This window comes from Siphateles boraxobius, unplaced genomic scaffold (assembly GCF_051911475.1).
Source record: "Siphateles boraxobius isolate OS27281-9 unplaced genomic scaffold, OSU_SipBor_1 68, whole genome shotgun sequence".
Taxonomy (NCBI): Eukaryota; Metazoa; Chordata; class Actinopteri; order Cypriniformes; family Leuciscidae; genus Siphateles; species Siphateles boraxobius.
Window position 1 is genome coordinate 14,443,388 of NW_027509195.1, and position 18,986 is coordinate 14,462,373.

General features: G+C 35.3%; 1 protein-coding gene across 3 annotated transcripts; it reads right to left on the bottom strand.

The window, feature by feature from the left end:
• Positions 1-627: 627 nt before the first annotated feature.
• Positions 628-17,866, bottom strand: zdhhc3a (zDHHC palmitoyltransferase 3a). 3 transcript variants are annotated; one of them, XM_077215019.1, is made up of 7 exons: positions 17,630-17,860; positions 16,022-16,341; positions 14,251-14,375; positions 14,057-14,153; positions 13,718-13,799; positions 9,110-9,240; positions 628-2,134 (listed from the first exon to the last, which is right to left on the bottom strand). In XM_077215019.1, the coding sequence occupies exons 2-7, from the start codon at positions 16,319-16,321 to the stop codon at positions 1,913-1,915; spliced, it is 957 nt and encodes a 318-aa protein (XP_077071134.1). In that variant the 5' UTR covers positions 16,322-16,341; positions 17,630-17,860; the 3' UTR covers positions 628-1,912. The 3 variants fall into 3 exon arrangements, with proteins under 3 accessions (XP_077071134.1, XP_077071135.1, XP_077071136.1); XM_077215020.1 differs by having other exon boundaries at positions 17,760-17,854; XM_077215021.1 differs by lacking the exon at positions 628-2,134 and adding an exon at positions 2,743-6,025 and having other exon boundaries at positions 17,630-17,866.
• Positions 17,867-18,986: the final 1,120 nt, after the last annotated feature.

Below are 18,986 nucleotides of genomic sequence, written 5' to 3' on the forward strand. Positions count from 1 at the left end.
TAGGTTCGTTAAATAAATTAATGACTCCTTAGAAAAACGATAGCGCTCCTGTAAATATTCGTTCGGATAAGAAAAGACATCGATACGTGGTCTTATCACCCTCTCACGGCGAAAAAAACCTGTATAATCTGTGCCTCTACGTCCACAGGATCCTCATCAAAAGGGCACGCCATACTCGGAAACGTCTCTGAAACAAACTAACCCTGCAACATAACCTGCTCCGGAGCAGGTTATCCTCACAGAGTCAGTTGCTATGGTTACTTGCATAACCCAAAAGTTACCTCCGTATTTGGAACCGAAAGCAGAGGTTATCCGCTTACTCTTAAACTTACCCGGGAAAGTCACATAACTTGCTTTCTGGAATACACCCCAGGACTCTATTTTAAACCCAACCACAAAAGCAGCGTCTGTTGAGCACAGCTGGCCATTACAATGTATTCTTCTCAGAAATCACATCTGAAAATTGACTTGGTACTACTAGGTCAGCCATGAGAAACATCAGGTAATGGAAAAAATCCAAAACATAACAAACAACGAGCCTGTAATGGAAAGATGCACAAGTATTTTTTTTTTTTTTTTTAATTTAAAAAGGTCATAATACAATGAAAAAGAAAGATATGACATAGAACAACAATCAGATCCTGGGATGGGAAATCTGATATGTGTATTTGACAATTATGGAAAAGTCTTAAGAGGTCTACAAATAAGCACCATACGTTTATATTATCAAATACTGCACCAGATTTTGCATAGTCATGGGTTTATGCCTGTTTCAAAGTCTGGCAATTTTAAGAGTCTTGTAGTACATTAAGGCAACATTTAGTGATATTATATAATTTTTTTAACTATGATACATCTTAAAAAGGTCCTATAGGAAAAAAGATCTCTTCCAGTTAACACAATTTTTTTTAACCAAAACTAAAATGATAAACTCCCGGGCAAAAAAAAGAAGAAAATGTCCAACCAAAAATGGCCAAATATTTAGTGGTCTTTTATGGTTCTTAACCATTTTAATCACAAAGACATCAGTGGTCAGGAGGATATTAGCAAGAATTGCACAAACACTGTAGATAAAATAACCTTATATTCAATAGGGGGTTAAACTTGGACTCTGACCAGGCCAAAACATGAGCCTGATGGACTTGTTCTCAAGTCACTTCTTGGTTGTCTTTGCAATTTGGGCAAGAGCATTGTTGAAAATAACATCTGATCATTTTCTTTAGACAACAACTTTTCAATTGTGGGAAGCAAGCCATTCTGCAATATTCTCCTGTCCTCCAAAGCATTAAATGGCTTTTGACAGTGTAGCAGCTCACCAATACCAGTAGCTAAAAAGGCTTCCCACACCATGACACCTCTTTCTTCACTGTGGTAGAGATGCATTTATAATTAGATTTCTCAGCAGATTTTCAAAGACATCGCTCTGGATCATCACCATGTGACTCGTGTTTCATTGTGATCCATCACTCCACACACAACTTCCCATATTCTGCCAAAAACCTCACTTTCTCTTTCACGTTTGTCCTGCTTTTTAAGTAGTGCATTTGCTTAAATCTTGCTAATTTCCTGACCAATAATTTGTGGTTAAAACAATTAAAAGCTTAGTGTTTAGCCATTTTTTTTTCTTTTTGCCCAGGGGTGTAGACATTACTGCTCCAGGAACAGCTTGTATAGTGAAGTACATGTAAATGAGCTAATGACAGAGTCGCATCTCTCTATGCATGACATAAGTTTCTCTTCAGAAGAGTGAGATGTATTTTTGGTTGTAAATACTGTTTTAAGGCACGTTGGTACAATACATAAATGCTGTTTCCAGAGGTAACAAAAAAAAGTAAAATTCAAATATTCACAGTAGTCTCTTTGCCAGTCCAATTGTGCCATTTCAGTCATCAGGAATACGCAGCAAACAGCTTTACATCGAATAAGGCTCCAATGGAATTTCAATCACATCCTCCTCAATGATCTCACCCTGTGGGAACATGGGAACAGGAGCAGAAGCATCTTTCTGGCAAGAGAGATCTGTGAAAGGGCTCAACCAAGCCACGGAAAGAGGACCTCCGAAAGCTGACTTCATAGCTTCCCAGGATGGAGTCTTCTCCCATGTAGGGTCTTCACGCTTCAACTTTTCAATACCCTGTAAAAAGAAAAAAACAACACATCCGTGATTCTGTGTCTGTTGAAAGAGATAAATATAATCCATATATGCATGGAAAACAACATCCATAGTGCCAAAAAACTTGCATTCCATTAAGTGAATGGAAAAGGAAAGCAAATGGTTACCACCATGGATTAAAAAAAAAGGAATGGGAAGTAATTTATTTTACTCATGCACCTGCGTGTTTAATCTTTAATGAGAAATAACCCAACTGGAAGAAATGGTTCAACTGTCACTTTATGGAAAAAATCAAAAACACATGAAGCATGAGCATGCCTTCACAATCCAAAGCATGTATCTAAAGAAAAAGAAAAAGAAAAAGAAAAACAGACTATTTTAAATGGCATGCGATCAGGCAAAAGGCACATCGAATGTGTTTGAATGGCCTTTATATATAGCGATAGCAATCAAAGCTTACCTCCATCACACCAATCAAACAGGGACATCAGCCTGATTTAATACTAAATATAATTAGTTGTTTTTAGATTCATTTAAATTCCCAAAACCTCGAAGGCTGGATATTTCTGAGCAAGGGAACCATTCATAAGACAACACGAAAGAATAAAATAAATTTACATGATAGACTGTTTGGGGAAACTAGGTTCATGTTAAAGACAGAAAGGAAGTGGACAGGAAGATACAGACCAAGCAAATTTTGAAAACATTTACAACCTTTGAGAGATTACAACACAGTGATTTTGCAGTGCGAATAGAATTTCAGCTGCTGAATTTCCTGTAATACAATTTTAGACTTTTCAGAAGCAGAAATGGTTTCGCGTGCAGTTGAGCATTTAAGAAATCCAATGTCAGAGACTTTAAAAGTGATACGTTGTTACATAAAGCACTAATGACCAAGTGTTTCAGGTTAATTCACCATTCGACAAAGAAGAACAGAATGATTGTCTTTTTCATACATATTAAAAGTTCAAGCACATATCATCCGTTCATCATAACAAAAATGTATATTAATAAAATGTAAAATATATGCAATTAACCAAAACAATGGCAACAATGGTGAATCAAAGTTGTCGAAAACACAATTTATCTGTCATGTAATAAGCCATAGAACATTTTAAAAATGTTCGTATACTGTATATAAATGTAGTTGATCTTATGGTCAAATTCCCACAATTTCTTAACCCTGTTCCTTTCTTATACATTTCTACAAACCAGAATTATGGAAACATACCAAGTAAATCAGCAATTCTGTTCTGTAATGGAGAACCATAAGTGCTGTTACCACTCAAAATGTTAACAGTAAAAGTACTTATAATATCTCATTGCAGAATCATTTATAAAATAATTATTCCAATGGAATTATTTTCACTGTTATGGTTTAGGGGTGTAAAAATGATCTGACAATGAACGGATTATGGAATTTATTATTTAATAATATCCAATCTACATGTTAAATTCTGTTGTACAATGAATGCAAAAACTGGTGGATCACTTTGCATCACTACAGTATGAATCGCCCCTTTAGTTACATTTCTGTTTATTACCATTTTCAAAGTTATTCTAATCAAAAAAATCAAAAGAATCATTTAGTGAAGAATAATTTAGAATCCAAGCTTTGTCAGAACAAATATTTACACCCCTATTAAATTTCCTATAATATTTTTCTTTATAAAGCCAAAGTCTATAACCCATATTCAAGGGATAGTTCACCTAAAATGTAAATGCTGTTATCTCATGTTATTCCATACAAACCCAAAAGACTTTACTTCATCTTTGAAAGTCCATTGACCCAAAACCCTGACAGTTCAAAATATTCATAAAGAGATCGTAAAATAAAAAGCAATCGATTCAGTTGGATTTAATTTACGATCCCTTTATGAAAGTTTTGAAGCATCAGAGTTTTGGGTCAATGGACTTTCAATGGAGGGACATAAATCACTCAGATTTCATTAAAAAGATCTTCATTTGTGTTCCGAAAATGAACGAAAGTCTTATGGGTTTGGAACGACATGAGGGCGAGTAAATGATGACAGAATTTTCATTTTTGATCTAACTACCACTTTAAGGCATGATCACATCAAGAACCATAACAATAATTATTTTGGCACCCACACCAACAAATGATAATTCTCTGTTCCTTATAAGTGCACATGGCAGGTATGTCATCTGCCGCTTGAAATTTTGAGCTCCTTAAAGTCATGTGGTTTTTAATTGGCTGTCAATGTTGTTATAATTCATCAGCTGGGAAAAAAATTCATTCTGAAAGTGATTCCAACAGTATTGTTCCTCTATGTCATTATAATTGTGGTGTGGACTGCCCTATTCTCCTAGTATTACAATCAGGGCATGAAATTAACACCATTTCATCAATGGCATGCAGTCACTCCTACTAGACACTTGGTGGGTTGAATTTTACATATAATAAATACATTTTTCAATTGTAGTCTTTTAAAAAGGCATCTGAAATAATAAACCAAGTGCAATGTAGTGTTGTCAAAAATTTATATTTTTTTCGATGCATATCGATACTAAAATATCTGAAACGCTTCCAAACAAATTTTCTCAGAATAGATACACGATACTAGCTACGCTTTTCTCGCTCTCTCATCTCTCCGACAGCGAGTTGACACATAAACCTGCCACCCTTTACTGACTCCTTTCATTTGCTCCAGATGAATATTGATACTGTTAAAGGGCTTCATTTTGGTGTGGGATTGCACGTATTGCGCATCATTTTCCTCATTCCCGCAGATTTTGTGCTCACACTCAAAGTGTGCAAAGACAGCATATAAAGCTGTCTCTCAGTACTAAATCGTACTGTACTCAATACTCAGTACCTTATCTTCCGCTGCTTATTGCGCTTAAATATTAAGTATATTAAGTCAAATATACACAAAATACTCTTGGTGAGTATTCACGTAAACACAGTCAGTTATGTTTTAAATGAACGTAAACCGTTGATAAAGAAAACAAATGTGTAACAGTATAATGGATCCGTGTGTCAGTCTTAAAGTGACAGCAGCCTAATATACCTGATATCAAATTATGAAATAATATCAAAAACATCTATATGGCTGTTTTTCCCCATAGAATCGATGTCAAAATTGTGGCCAGTGAAAATGCTGAGTGGCTAATAACTTTGGAAAACCAATTGCCACAGTGGCTTGTGAGAAAAAAGGTTAACATCAAGCCCTGATTACAATGATTATTAAAACGTTATAGTTACAGATTTCGTTATGGTTATTACCATCCTTGTTGTAAATGGCCCTTTAAAAATGTCTTGTATCTGTAAGAATAATAATCCTTTTCAGTGAATGGTTGTCAGTGCTCTTATGCCGTTAACCAGGAAAGAACATGGGTTTTATTTCGTAGATGGGTATAAGGAAGTAAAAGATAGTATTTCAGAAAGTAGGTTATCATTTTGGACAGTGTAGCAACATTCTGAAGAGATTACAATAGTGATTATATTAGCATAAATTAGCTTCTATAATCTGCACATCATTCATCTTTATTTCATTGTAGCAAGGCAGAGATGCTTGAGAGTATGACATGAAGCTTCCACTTTCTGTTTTTAATTAAAATAAATAGAGGCAAGAATAATTGGATATGCAATGATTTGTTCCCTGAAAAAAAGGAAGATAAAGGTGATTTAGTCTCACTGGTAAATGCTCCTCTTAAATCCGGATTAATTAAAAGACGCTCTTTAAGGGCAGTCCAAGTGCACTCGAGTCTCTAGCTTAAAGCTTCCTGAGCTCAGACCACATACTGGTACGGGTCGGCTTTCCCGTGTTCGGGTGTGGAAAACGGGCTAAACCATGCTATCGAGAAGGGGTGTCCGAATACCGCCTTCATGTTCATCCATTTTGTTTTTTTAGCCCATCTTCTCTCTTCCTTTTTCAACTGCTCTATGCCCTAAAAACAAGAGATAACCGAGACTTCAGAGTGTGTGAATATTACAAAACAAAAGAGGAAAAGAACAACTGACCCATTCCATAAACGGAACTGTAACCATATTTTCATCTTAGATGAGATAATATAGTGATTTTCATAATAAAAGAATCATGCCTATAAGTTTATATTCAGAATAAAATACTAGCATACTGCTTAGTTCAGAACAGTATACTGTACACTGGATTCTGTCCACTTATTTTATAAAAAGATTGTGAAACAATGCATTACGTAATGGTATGCATTTCAAAAAGTAGTATGCTACAATTATATTTTAAACATTTTGAATCCAATTTCATGTAAAATGCCTTAACTCTCAATATTCAAATCAAATAAGGATTCAAGAAGGCTAAGAAGGTTAAAAAGTACATCTGACATTACTTCAGGTTTATTTGTCACACAAGGAAAATAGGTCAAATTAAGTTCATTGCATTTTGGGATGATGGTTCACATCTAGTATTATTCTTGGAAAATTATTTTATCGTTTTTTTTCTATAAATATGCAATCATTTTAGTTCATTCATCAATCTGAGATAGGAAGGTCAAGTTGAACGCATTGCATTGTGGGAAATTTGCTTACTGCACACAATATAAACTACCATTCAAAAGTTTGGGGTCTGTATGGTTTTGTAATGTTTTTTGTGTTGTTTAATCAAATACAGTAAAAACAGTAATATTGTGAAATATTATTATAATTTAAAATAACTGTTTTTCTATTTTAATATATTAAGATTTAATTTATTCCTGTGATGGCAAAAGCTGAATTTTCAGAATGAGATATCAGTATCAGAAAGAGCTTTATTGCTTAAGTGTGCTTGCACATGCACACAAGGAATTTACCTTGGTACTGAGGCTTCCAGAGAACACAAATACAATAACAGAAACATAGTAGTAAAAATTTAAGAATAAATATAAAAATTAAAATAAATTCAAAATCAAGATTAACAAAAATGCAACACGAAGCAACACCTATAAATCTAAAAAAAAAAGTATCTGTGTACTTTCTTCAATGAGTTATACATCTCCAGACTGGAACTCAGTTTGTCTGCTGATGTGAACGCGATAACTTCTTGTTACGACAAACACAGCGGATATATTCACCTCAAAGAAGAAGGTACATGTATTGCATGCGTGCCGCGCTTTTGTTAGTCTTGATTTCTCACAACTTGTGTGCTTTTTCTGGGCGAGATAGAGTGACATGCGGTGCTAACAGAACAAAGCTGGATGCTGGTCACTATTATTTGTACGAGAGGGAGCGAGACTCCTTTTGTGGTCCATAAAAGAAAGAAAGGAATGGGGCTTTAGAAAAACACCAGGGTAATTCATTTATGACTTAATTTTCATTTTAGGGTCAATTATCCCTTTTTAGTGTCACATGATCCATCAGAAATCATTCTAATATACTGATTTGGTGCTCAAGAAACATTTCTTATTATCAATGTTGAAAACAGTTGTGCTGCTTAATATGTTTTTGTGGAAACCATGATTCTTTTTCACACATAATTTTCAAATTCAATTAAAAAAAACGTTCTAATCAATGCTAATGTCTTTACTGTCATTTTGATTATTTTAATGCACCCTTGCTGAATAAAAGCATTACAAAAATTGAACGGTAGAGTATATACTGCAGAAATAGTACACTACAAGTAGTATGATAGTATGCTATTCTGAGCAGATGCTAAACATTTGCAATTATCAAAGGCTTTGATGGACTACATCATTGTAGTCCATCAAAGAGAATCTGATGGCAGTGTCAAATAGCATCCTCCTTAGAATAAATTTTAAAGGATTTAGTTGCATCTTTAGCACAGAAATATATGTGGGTTGTGTTTTCCAGGTCAGTTATTAGAAATTAACAAGATCACGTGTTGTGCAAGTACAGCGTTTAGAATAAGTGAACACACCCATGCTAAAGTTGACTAAAAAGAGGAATAAAAAAAATAATCTTTTGGAAATTGATCTGAATGTTATGCTATGCTATGATACTATGCATCCTGATAAAGTTCCCTTGGCCTTTGGAATTAAAAAAGCCCCACATCATCACATACCCTTCACCATACCTAGAGATTGCCATGGTTTTATTTCAGTTAGCCTAATAGCTGGTTTGATTTGCATTGAGAGATGATCTTGTGGAAAGTACCCCATGCCAATCTCTAGGTATGGTGAAGGGTGTCTGATGATGTGGGTATTTTTTAATTCCAAAGGCCAAGGGAACTTTATCAGGATGCATATTATCCAGGATCCATGAAATAACTGGCCTTTAAAAATAAATATCTGCCTGACTCTATAGGAATTTAACATAGGGGTGTCCTGACTTATGCACCCTGTATTTTAGGGAAGAACATTTATTTATTTATGATACATTATTCATTCAAAAAGAAAATTGGTGTCCTTAAAGGTTGGATTTTTCCTCATTTTTTAATTAAGGCATTAAGATCAATTTCCTTAAGATGATTTTTTTATTCCTCTTTTTTTAGTCAACTTTAGCATGGGTGTGTTCACTTATGCTAAGCACTGTATGTTGCTCACAGCACTGGACCATTTGGACTCATATGTCAGATGTCAATATCATGTGTCAACAATATACAGTATATTTTAATAATAACAAGCAAATAGAGCTGCACGATTAATCATTAAATGATTGAAGCACCTAAGCGATTTTATTCCTAAATGATCTTATCTTTTTGTCAGATCCTTTAGTAAATGAAATGTTTTTTTGTTTAGTTGTCTATTCAGAATCATGAGAGAATCGTAATCTGAGAGAATCTCTATAAAAAAAAAAATCAAAAAAAAAAAATCATGATTCTCAATTTATCCAGAATCGTGCAGCTCTACTAGCAAGTACAGTATGAATGTATGTTAGCATACTACTATTTAATACACAATGACCTACTTATATTTCTTGTACATGTGTTACATTTCACTTCAAGCACAATAGCATTTTAGGTAAAACTGTCCACACATTAACCTAAAAATAACAGCGCATATCAGGCCACAAGCACTACCTCCACCACATTCGCCCACTGCCTAAAGGAACCGATCGCTTACCGTCTCATCTGAGCAGATGGAATGGATTTGGGTGCCAAACATCACAGAGGTGAAGATGAGGAAGAGGAGGGCCTCAAAGCAGAGGAGGATGAGGAGGATGACAGTGGCTGGAGGGGAGAAGGAACTGCACTCTTGGGTCAAGAAGGGAGAGGGAACACACCCACACATGGCATTAACACAAGCTATACAATTCACTAACACATCTTTAAATTATTTGTTACTAGAAGAGAAAAAGAGGGTTAGCAGGCATGAATATCTGGCAACGCATCTAGATTTGCATGTGCAAACTGGGACAAAACACAGCTGGAAGAATCTAAACATTAGAACATGGGTTAAGAGGTATTATCTTTTAGCTAAGCTTGGTTAGCAACATTCAGGTGACCTGTTTGAAAACACTGGTTACACTGTTTGGCATATATGAATTTTTCTGATAATTTTTCTGTGGATCTTATCTGTAAGAAAGCAAATCAAAGGCTATTCTTGCTAAGGAAAGAGAATTTTCTGTAAGTCAGGTTCTGTAAAGAGTTAACATTAGTTCAATTGAAAGTGTTTTAGGGTATAACATAAGTGTGTGGTTCGGACGATTTTCTTCTCTGAATAAAGTCAAATTAAACGGAATTACAAGAGTAGCAGGTAAAATCATAGGATCCAAGCAAAAATCAGTCGTTCAAATGTATGAAATCACTGTTCAAAGAAAGGCTTTGACTATAACTAGAGACACAACACACCTCTTGAATCATGTTTTGGAATTATTCTATATCTAGAATCTATCTATATCTCGTCGTCGTTATAGAACACCAAAAGCAATTTAAGCAATATATAAACAAACTTTTGCACCAAATGCAATAAGTCTTTTGAATAAGGGGTAGGTAATGTGAATATTTTAAGCTTTGATATTGTTGTGTATTGTTAGATGTATTGGGTGGATGTGTTTTGTTAATTGTTTTGTGATTGTATGGCGAGACCAAAGACAAATTTTCATTTTCAAGGCGGAACAATAAAGTGCTAAAAAAAAAAAAAAAAAAAAAAAAAAAAAAAATTATATACATATATATATATATTAATATATACATACAGTTTGAGGTCAGTAAGATTTTTAAAATGTTTTTCAAAGTTTCTAATGATCAAGATTCTAAGACACTTATTTGAACAAAAGCAAAAACAGTAATATTGCAATATTACAAAATATTATTGCAATTTTAAATAACTGTTTTCTAATACATTTTAAAATGTTATGTATGTGATGGCAAGGCTGAATTTTCAGCATCATTACTCTTCAGTGTCACATGATCCTTCACAAATCATTCTAATATGCCTATTATTATCAATGTTGAAAACAGTTGTGCTCAATGTGCTGATTAATGTTTTTGTGGAAATAGTGATAATTTTTTTAGGATTCTATGATGAATCGAAAGTTCAAAAGAACCGCATTTACTTGAAATTTATTTATTTTGCAAAAGTGTAAAAGTCTTTACAGTAAATGTTGATCAATTTGTTAATTTGAATGAATCCTTGATTAATAAAAATTACAACTTAAAATCTTACTGGTCCTAATTTTTTAAATGGTTGTGATGATGAAAATGTGGTTTCCAAAAAACCTCCCAATAGTGCTGTGAGTATATTCACCACTCACACTCTTAACTTTAAACACATGTTAAAGTGCATTCCTGAGAGGAAAAAATAAATAAATAAAAAGCAATGTTGAATTAAAATGTCATATAAAAGTGTCACTGGAGCTGTGGTAGGGAGGCTAGCACACGTCCTCAAACACATCGAGCCATGGCGCTCATCTGTGCAATCCGAGTTTGAATCTAGCTTTCAACATTTGCTTATATCACTTCCCCTTCTTCATTACCTGCCCTTTGACCACTCTTTAGTACCAATAAAAGTGGCATTATATTACATTTGCATTATATTGCTTGCCCGGCATAAACAGCACTTTTCTGTTCTCACACCAAAGGATCAACTTCCCCAAGTACACAGTTTGGACACTACTTTTATAATACATGTATGGTGCTTTTGCATCCCTTTTTGGATTTTAAAACCGTATTTACATTGTAAGTTAATTAAAAAAAATTACCAGTATATTAATCACAATGTACTGGAAAGAAAAACCATGTTTGAACCATAAGTACTTATGGTTTGGAAAAATTTGACAGATATTTTATAAAGGATCCTCTATATCTCTGGACGCTATTGCTCCGCTTAAGTGTAAAAAGATGAAGGTTGCTGGCCAGCCGTGGTTAAATGATGTCACCCCCCGCTCTCAGACAAGAGTGTCGAAAAGCTGAGCGAATGTGGGAAAAAGATAGGCTACAGGTTTCATTTGACATTTTAAAATCAAGCCTGTTCAAATATCAAACAGCAGTAAAGAAGGCAAAATCCAATTTCTTTTCTCAATTAATATCTGACAACGCGAAGCAACCAAAAGTGTTTGATACGATTGACTCTCTTCTAAACCTGACTATGAATATTTTATCTGAGGCATCTTTAGAGCTTTGTGAAGATTTCTTAAAACATTTCACTCAAAAAATGTATGATATTAGAAGCTCCATTGTTTCCTCTGAACCCTGTCACTTGCAACTGCTTTGTCCTACGAGTTGTTTGTCTAACTTTCAACCTGTCTCTACAACTCAGTTAGCTGATGTAATCTCTACTATGAAGTGTTCTGGTTCTAAGTTAGATATTATCCCGGCTCGTCTTTTTAAGGATGTTTTTTCTATTACTCCTATGGTAACCGCTTTCATAAACAGCTCTTTAGCCAAAGGCGTTGTTCCAGCTAGTTTTAAACATGCAATTGTGCAACCTATGTTGAAAAAACCTTAACTTGATCCAGAAATGTGCAGTAACTATTGACCAATCTCTAAACTGCCTTTCATCTCTAAGCTTTAAGAGAAAGTAGTTTTCTCACAGCTCCAGTTGGATTCTTTTAATATTTTGGACATGTTCCAATCTGGTTTTAGATCATTACATAGCACCAAGTTAGCTCTGTTGAGGGATAAAAATGATATATTGCTTGCTCTGGATTCAGGCTCTTGTGTTGTGCTGGTTTTGTTGGAGCGCTGCATTTGATACCATTGATCAGAACATTCTTCTTGAATGGCTAGAATGCATAGTAGGAGTCAAGGGCACTGTATTAAAATGGTATGCTTCCTCCCTTTACTAAAATACCTTTTCTGTAAATTTAGTAAATTGTTCCTCATCATCTGCGCCTATTTTGTTTGGTGTGCCCCAGGGATCCATCTTGGGACCTTTATATGCTCCCCTTGGCCCTCATTTTTCAGAAGTACAATATTTCATAACACTGTTATGCAGATGATTCTCAGTTTTACCTTCCAGTAAGGCTTGACACGACTGCTTAAAGGGTTAGTTCACCCAAAAATGAAAATGATGTCATTAATGACTCACCCTTCATGTCGTTCCAAGCCCGTAAGACCTCCGTTCATCTTCGGAACACAGTTTAAGATATTTTAGATTCAGTCCGAGAGCTTTTTGTCCCTCCATTGAAAATCTATGTACGGTATACTGTCCTTGTCCAGAAAGGCAATTAAGACATCAAAGTAGTCCATGTGACCTCAGTGGGTTAGTTAGAATTTTTTGAAGCATCGAAAATACATTTTGTTCCAAAAATAACAAAAACGATGACTTTATTCAGCATTGTATTCTCTTCCGGTTCTGTGGTCAATCCGCGTTCATGAGTCCGCTGACATAAGACGAGCTGACGTGTTATCTGGTGCGCCCGAGCTTCGTTTACAGTCGGAGGGAGACTCACTCTGTAAACAAAACAATCTTTGCAAACATGTCTAAGGATTTCGACACAGGGGAAGACTTGCATTTTTTTTAACCATTACTATTATAGTAATGAAACCATCATTATTTGAACCCGAATACACGGACGCACCAGATAACACGTCAGCAGCGTCACTGGCCTCGTGAACGCGGATTGACAACAGAACCGGAAGAGAATACAATGCTGAATAAAGTCATCGTTTTTGTTATTTTTGGAACAAAATGTATTTTCGATGCTTCAAAAAATTCTAACTAACCCCCTGAGGTCACGTGGACTACTTTGATGATGTCTTTATTGCCTTTCTGGACAAGGACAGTATACCGTTCATAGATTTTCAATGGAGGGACAGAAAACTCTCGGACTAAATCTAAAATATCTTAAACTGTGTTCCGAAGATGAACGGAGGTCTTACGGGCTTGGAACGACATGAGGGTGAGTCATTAATGACATAATTTTCATTTTGGGTGAACTAACCCTTTAATATGATGTGTTATTGGAATGTGTAAATGATATCAAGAGGTGGATGACAAATAATTTGCTGCAGCTAAATGAGGATAAAACTTCATTCTGGGTTGTCCTGCAAATTCCTCTCCTGCTCTTAAAGCCCAGTTAGGTCCTCTGTCAACAAATGTATGCAAACAAATTAAAAATCTTGGAGTGATCCTTGACTTGTTGTTGTATGGTTTGCAAAGGTTGGACTTCTTTTTCCCAGTAGACAACATTCTAACTTGCATGCTTGTCATCCGACCCTGTCATCTACAGGTCACTGGGGGTCAAGTTATTGGTCTTGCTAACAATAACCTGCTTTTCTCACTTACTTGTCCAGTCATCTTCAAAGCAGTAGAGAAAATGAAAGACCACCATGACCAAGGTATGCAGAGAAATCAGGCAAATGTACATCTGGAAAACATCAACATTAGATGTTTTTTAGTGCTGGTTTCAAAGAATCTGAATGAAATATTAAATAAAATATACAATCAAATAAATATTATTCATACTACCAAATTCAGAGGGGAGTAATTCAATTTTTATATCAGAAAGTCCAAAACTACTTCTGAATCTTTGCAACACTTGTAAAATGCTTACAACCTGTGGCTAACACAACTGTTTGTGGTATTTTTAGAAGTGTGCAGGGTGAGACTTTTTTTAGTACTTACTGTGAAAAGCACAAAGTATTTCTGATTATTTTCCCCGACACAATTGTTTACCCAAGGGCAATGATGATCCATCTTCCGTATACAGCGCTTACAAACACTAAAATGAGTTTGAAAGGAAGGGTGGAGAAAGAAAAGAGATGGAAAAGTCACTTTAACATTATGCATCTATATTTCTTCATATGTTCATCTCTCACCTGCAGTGGTGAGCTCTATCCGGCTTAATACTGCTGCACTTGGGACATTTGTAAACCACCTGGCCTGGCTTCAGCTGCAAGCTCTCAATGTACTCCTTAGTTGCATTGCCCTTTGGCACGGCTCCCTAAGAAAGCATCAGGCAACTTCAGTAACATTTTAATAGTTTATCACAACATGCTGAAGATTTAGGGGAGACTGTGGGCAGACATCACACAAATCTCTTATAGGGTTAGTTCATTAAAAAATTAAAATTCTGTCATTATTTACTCACCCTCATGTCGTTCCAAACCCATAAGTATTTTGTTCTTAAGTTCTTTGGAACACAAATGAAAATCTTTTTGATGAAATCTGAGAGCTTTCTGTCCCTCCATAGACAACCTATGCAACTGACACTTTGACGCTACAAAAAGTTAATAAAGAGATCGCAAAACTAATCCATACGAATTGACCGGTATAGTCCAAATTTTCTGAAGACACACAAGAATGAACCTTATTGGTTCTCGCACATCAACTGAACATGCTTGAGCTTCTGTTTACCACAACTGATGTGTGCGATGATGAATGTTTATATGTGCATAAAAGCCTAAATTTAATTGGTTCATCATATGAAGGGATCGAGTATCTTAGGAAAATTTTCGACTAAACCACTCAATTTATATGGAATAGTTTTACGATCTTTTTATGAACTTCTTGAAGTGTCAGTTGCGTAGCTGTCTAAAGAGGGACAGAAAGATTTCATCAAAAAGATTTTGATTTGTGTTCCGAAGATGCACGAAAGGTGAGTTTTCGGTCTAACTATCCCTTTAAATTGTAAACATGCTACAGTGATGACATTTATGCCCAATATTTTTATTTGGCTGTGTAAAGTTTTGTCCATCTGAATTCAAATTAATATCTATTTTATACCTAGGTTGTAAAAGGGGCAGATGTGGGCCCCTTTTATGCTCATTTACATGTTATGAATTCTGTTTACGGGGTCTACTTTTACATGATTTAATGTTCAAAAAGCATATTTTCTTATAATTTACATTGTTGCAGCATTTTTTTCACCCTTTGTGTTGAAAGGGTATACTCATCTTAGCACCAATAAAATGTGCAACACTTTATGTTTTTTCTATCAAATTATATGTAGAAAGTGGAACGTTGTCCTCGACATCTCGCGATTTCGGGGGACACATGAGTTCCAGAACATAATGCATGATGGATATATGCTTAGCCCTTAGGTTTAGTGTGTATTAAGGGCACTACACTATTGGCATTTTGAAGACATGGGACAGTCTTGCGTACTGTCGCGTACACGCACTCTCAAGTGGCCAAGACCGGAAGAGTGGGTATTTGGACAAGGCCCCTGAATGCTCTGTTTTTCCAAAAAGCGTAACTGCTCTGATTGGTCAGCCTGTCCCCAGTCTGTTGTGATTGGTCTACCGCTTAGAGCGTGTGTCGGAAATGTAACACCCCTTACCATAAACATTAATGTTATGTTTTTTTTTTTAATATGTTAATATTATAATTATCCTAAATATAATTATTAAACTATTAACAATAATATAAATATAACATTATTATTAAAAATAATATATACATATAAGTGTTAATTATAAGTATAAATTAAATTATATTATTGGTTTATTATACTTATTAGTAATATGTGATATATAGTGCTATAATTCCCCCTATATACTGTATACAATTCCCTCATAATGGGGATGTTGTCTCCCCTACCCAAAGGCACCATGAAAGCATGCAGTTATTGCTGTAAGTGAAACCCACCGGGTCTGTGCACATGGCTCTGAAATGAGACGCCAAGGCGAGGAAGGCCAGGCTATTGAACAGGGTGCCATTCACCAGGCTGTAGGTGAGGTTCTTCGATGGAATCAGCATGAGGAACAACACGACAAACTCAGCAAAGAAGACAAGAAACCAGGTGATGATCGCACAAACGATGCCGCAGGCATCTCTGATGAACCACATGTTGTTCTGTCGCTCATGACAGGGAGGAAGACACTGTGCGGGCTGCTGGCCACCGGCCTGTCTCTCAACGTCCCTGAAGCGCGGCACTGGACTTCTCATCCTACCACAGAGATGCCATCCTGTCAGGGATGATGGGGAAAAAGGAGTCAAAGTTGGATTAAACAATCTAATTTCATAGCAAAACTTTGTGCACAGTCTATTTTTAGTTCACAAAACCAAATGATTAGCAGAAGTATAGACGTGTGAGGACAGTGGATCACAGAAAACGTTCGGCGACCACAAGATGAATTCAAATTATTTAAAATAAGACAAAGCTAGCATTAAAATAAGCTAAAACGAAAATCAAAAATAAATGATATTTCTTATTTAAATCATTCACTCAACAACTGTCATTTTTTTGTAAGAACCAGTATTCCCAGTCTTTGAAACCCTCATATATAAAAAGAGTAATTTCTAGACATGGAAATTAAATGATGATTTTAATAAATAAAATTGTTCTAGTCATGTCAAGCACTAAAACATTTATTGGAGTGGAAATTGCTATTTGTGAGAAATAAAATATTTTAAAAGCATGTCATCACAAATTGCCAGAAAAGTCAAAATTAGTGTAAAGTAAAACAAAAGCATGGAGTCATTTAGTAATTAACATTTAGGCCCTAATTCTGGAATTTAATAATTTATTAATATTTCATTTAACTGTTTTAATATATTTCCACTCTTAGTTTCTTTCTGTAAATAAAGTTTGAAAACAAGCAGTTTTGTTGTTTCAGCAGAAGTACCAGAGATAACTTGTTTTGTTATTTAATTGAACTATTGTCAATTGATAATTGGTTGACTTGGAGTCAAGAAGCTTGAGATCCACTGATTTAGGAGACACAGAAGGTCATATTTAGTGGACACAGCAGTATGGGAGCTGCAGTCTGACTGATAAAGTCAATTGAGCAGAACCAACAATGTCAGTAGAGGACACACTGTAGTCCCAGTCTTTTTTTTTCCCTGTTATGGCCCAGAAATCAATACTACATCCAACTTGTATGCCTACTGATGACATTCCTGTCTACTTGAGTCCATAATGAGACAGTCAAGCACTGTTCAAAAGTGGCAGACATTATTTAGCATTATCATTATGCATTTCAAAATCAACCTCAATAAACACCCCAAAATCTGGTTTAACAAGCCATTTGAAGCAGCCGAAACAGGATATAGTAACACAATGGCGTAAATTACGCACTGACTGTGCCAACTATCAAGATATCAGCAATAACAACATCCAAGCGCACTGTTTATCATTTAATTACATCTCATTGGAATATTAATATCAGTTAATAATAACACGATATTGATTGAACAACAATGAAATCAATCAGCGTGTAGAAACCTGCGTTACCTGGCCATGGCGATACTCACATATTTGGCGACATTGGTGCTCCTCGCGTTTGCTCGCCCAACTAAGGCCGAGAAGATCCAATGATGCATGGATCACACAAACAGGGGAACATGTTGCAGGTTAGTTTTAAGACAATAAAAAGTGGTTTACCCGATTAATGCAGAGAGGCTGGTGAAATGCTGCATTTTTGTGCGGCGCCAGCTCCTCCCTTCACTGGAGAAACTGATAGCCACACCTCCCTAGCTTTCACTGGAGGCGCAACTGGACCACGATCCGAAATGGAAACCACTTCCAGAAAATTAATCATTGGACTGCTAGGCGTTGCCAAGGAGACTGAAACTTGAGTTATTTTATTAGGGGACGCTTCGAGGCTCTGTACGCAGAATTGTCCCATTGACCCGCATTCAAATCTCTGGTTGTTTTTATACTATTGGATATATGTTGTACTAATACAATTTTTAATCCTTTAAAACTGTTACTTCATAAAAATTGAATCAGATACACAAATGCATATAATCTCCATAACGTATTGTAAAATTACTTTTTAATGTAGCCCTTTAATTCATCACAAACAACTAGGATTGGTTCTTCCTGTCCAGCGGAGAGAAAAGTAACAGATTCCTCGTGGTATCGCTAGACAAACCACACGCCAAATATTCATATTTCCGCTCAAATGTTAAGACTGCTGGTAGCCTTTCTAGCCTCTTATTTCATTTCTGTATTTTAAGTCGACTCAGTATATTGAGTAAAGTATTACGTGAGCCTTTGATAATGCATTGCATTCTTTTTGTAAAACCCAAACAAAGCCATAAGTGTCATGAAAAACATCGTTTGATTGTGTGTATTCTGATTATAACACAATATAGCCTACATAAATAAATAAATTTAGTTCAATTGAATCGCTGATTTAGAACTGATGCTAATAATTGTGCGATAGATAGATAGATTGATTGATTGATAGATAGATTAATGATGTTTCGATATTTTTTGTGTACATATATATATATATATATATATATATATATACACACACATTACATTATATATATTCAATACATTTTCAAGCATGGATTCTTATGGCTGAAAATTTAAAGCGTCCCTTAAAATTTGCCATAGACAGTAAAAGAAATTTGCGCAAAAGTGCCTAACATGCGGGTTGCCAGGTTGCATTCTAAACCACGTTGTTAAACAAAATTATATTATTTGACAAAACTTTACAGATTATTTTATTTGAAATTTTAATTTTATTTAATATAGCAGTTTCTCTGCAAGAACAACGTGAATAAGAATTCGTGCAAAAGAACCCTGTTTAATTATTTTTGCGTTCATATCAGTGGTGCACAAATACAGAACCAGTATAAACAGGTGTCTATTTCT

Bases quoted from the DNA above. Each gene is read 5' to 3' on its own strand.
- zdhhc3a (XM_077215019.1), bottom strand. From the start codon at position 16,321: ATGAGAAGTCCAGTGCCGCGCTTCAGGGACGTTGAGAGACAGGCCGGT. The intron at 14,376-16,021 runs GTGGGTTTCACT...ATGCTTTCTTAG, and splicing joins GAGCCATGTGCACAGACCCG to GGAGCCGTGCCAAAGGGCAA. The intron at 14,154-14,250 runs GTGAGAGATGAA...AACTCATTTTAG, and splicing joins GATAGAGCTCACCACTGCAG to TGTTTGTAAGCGCTGTATAC.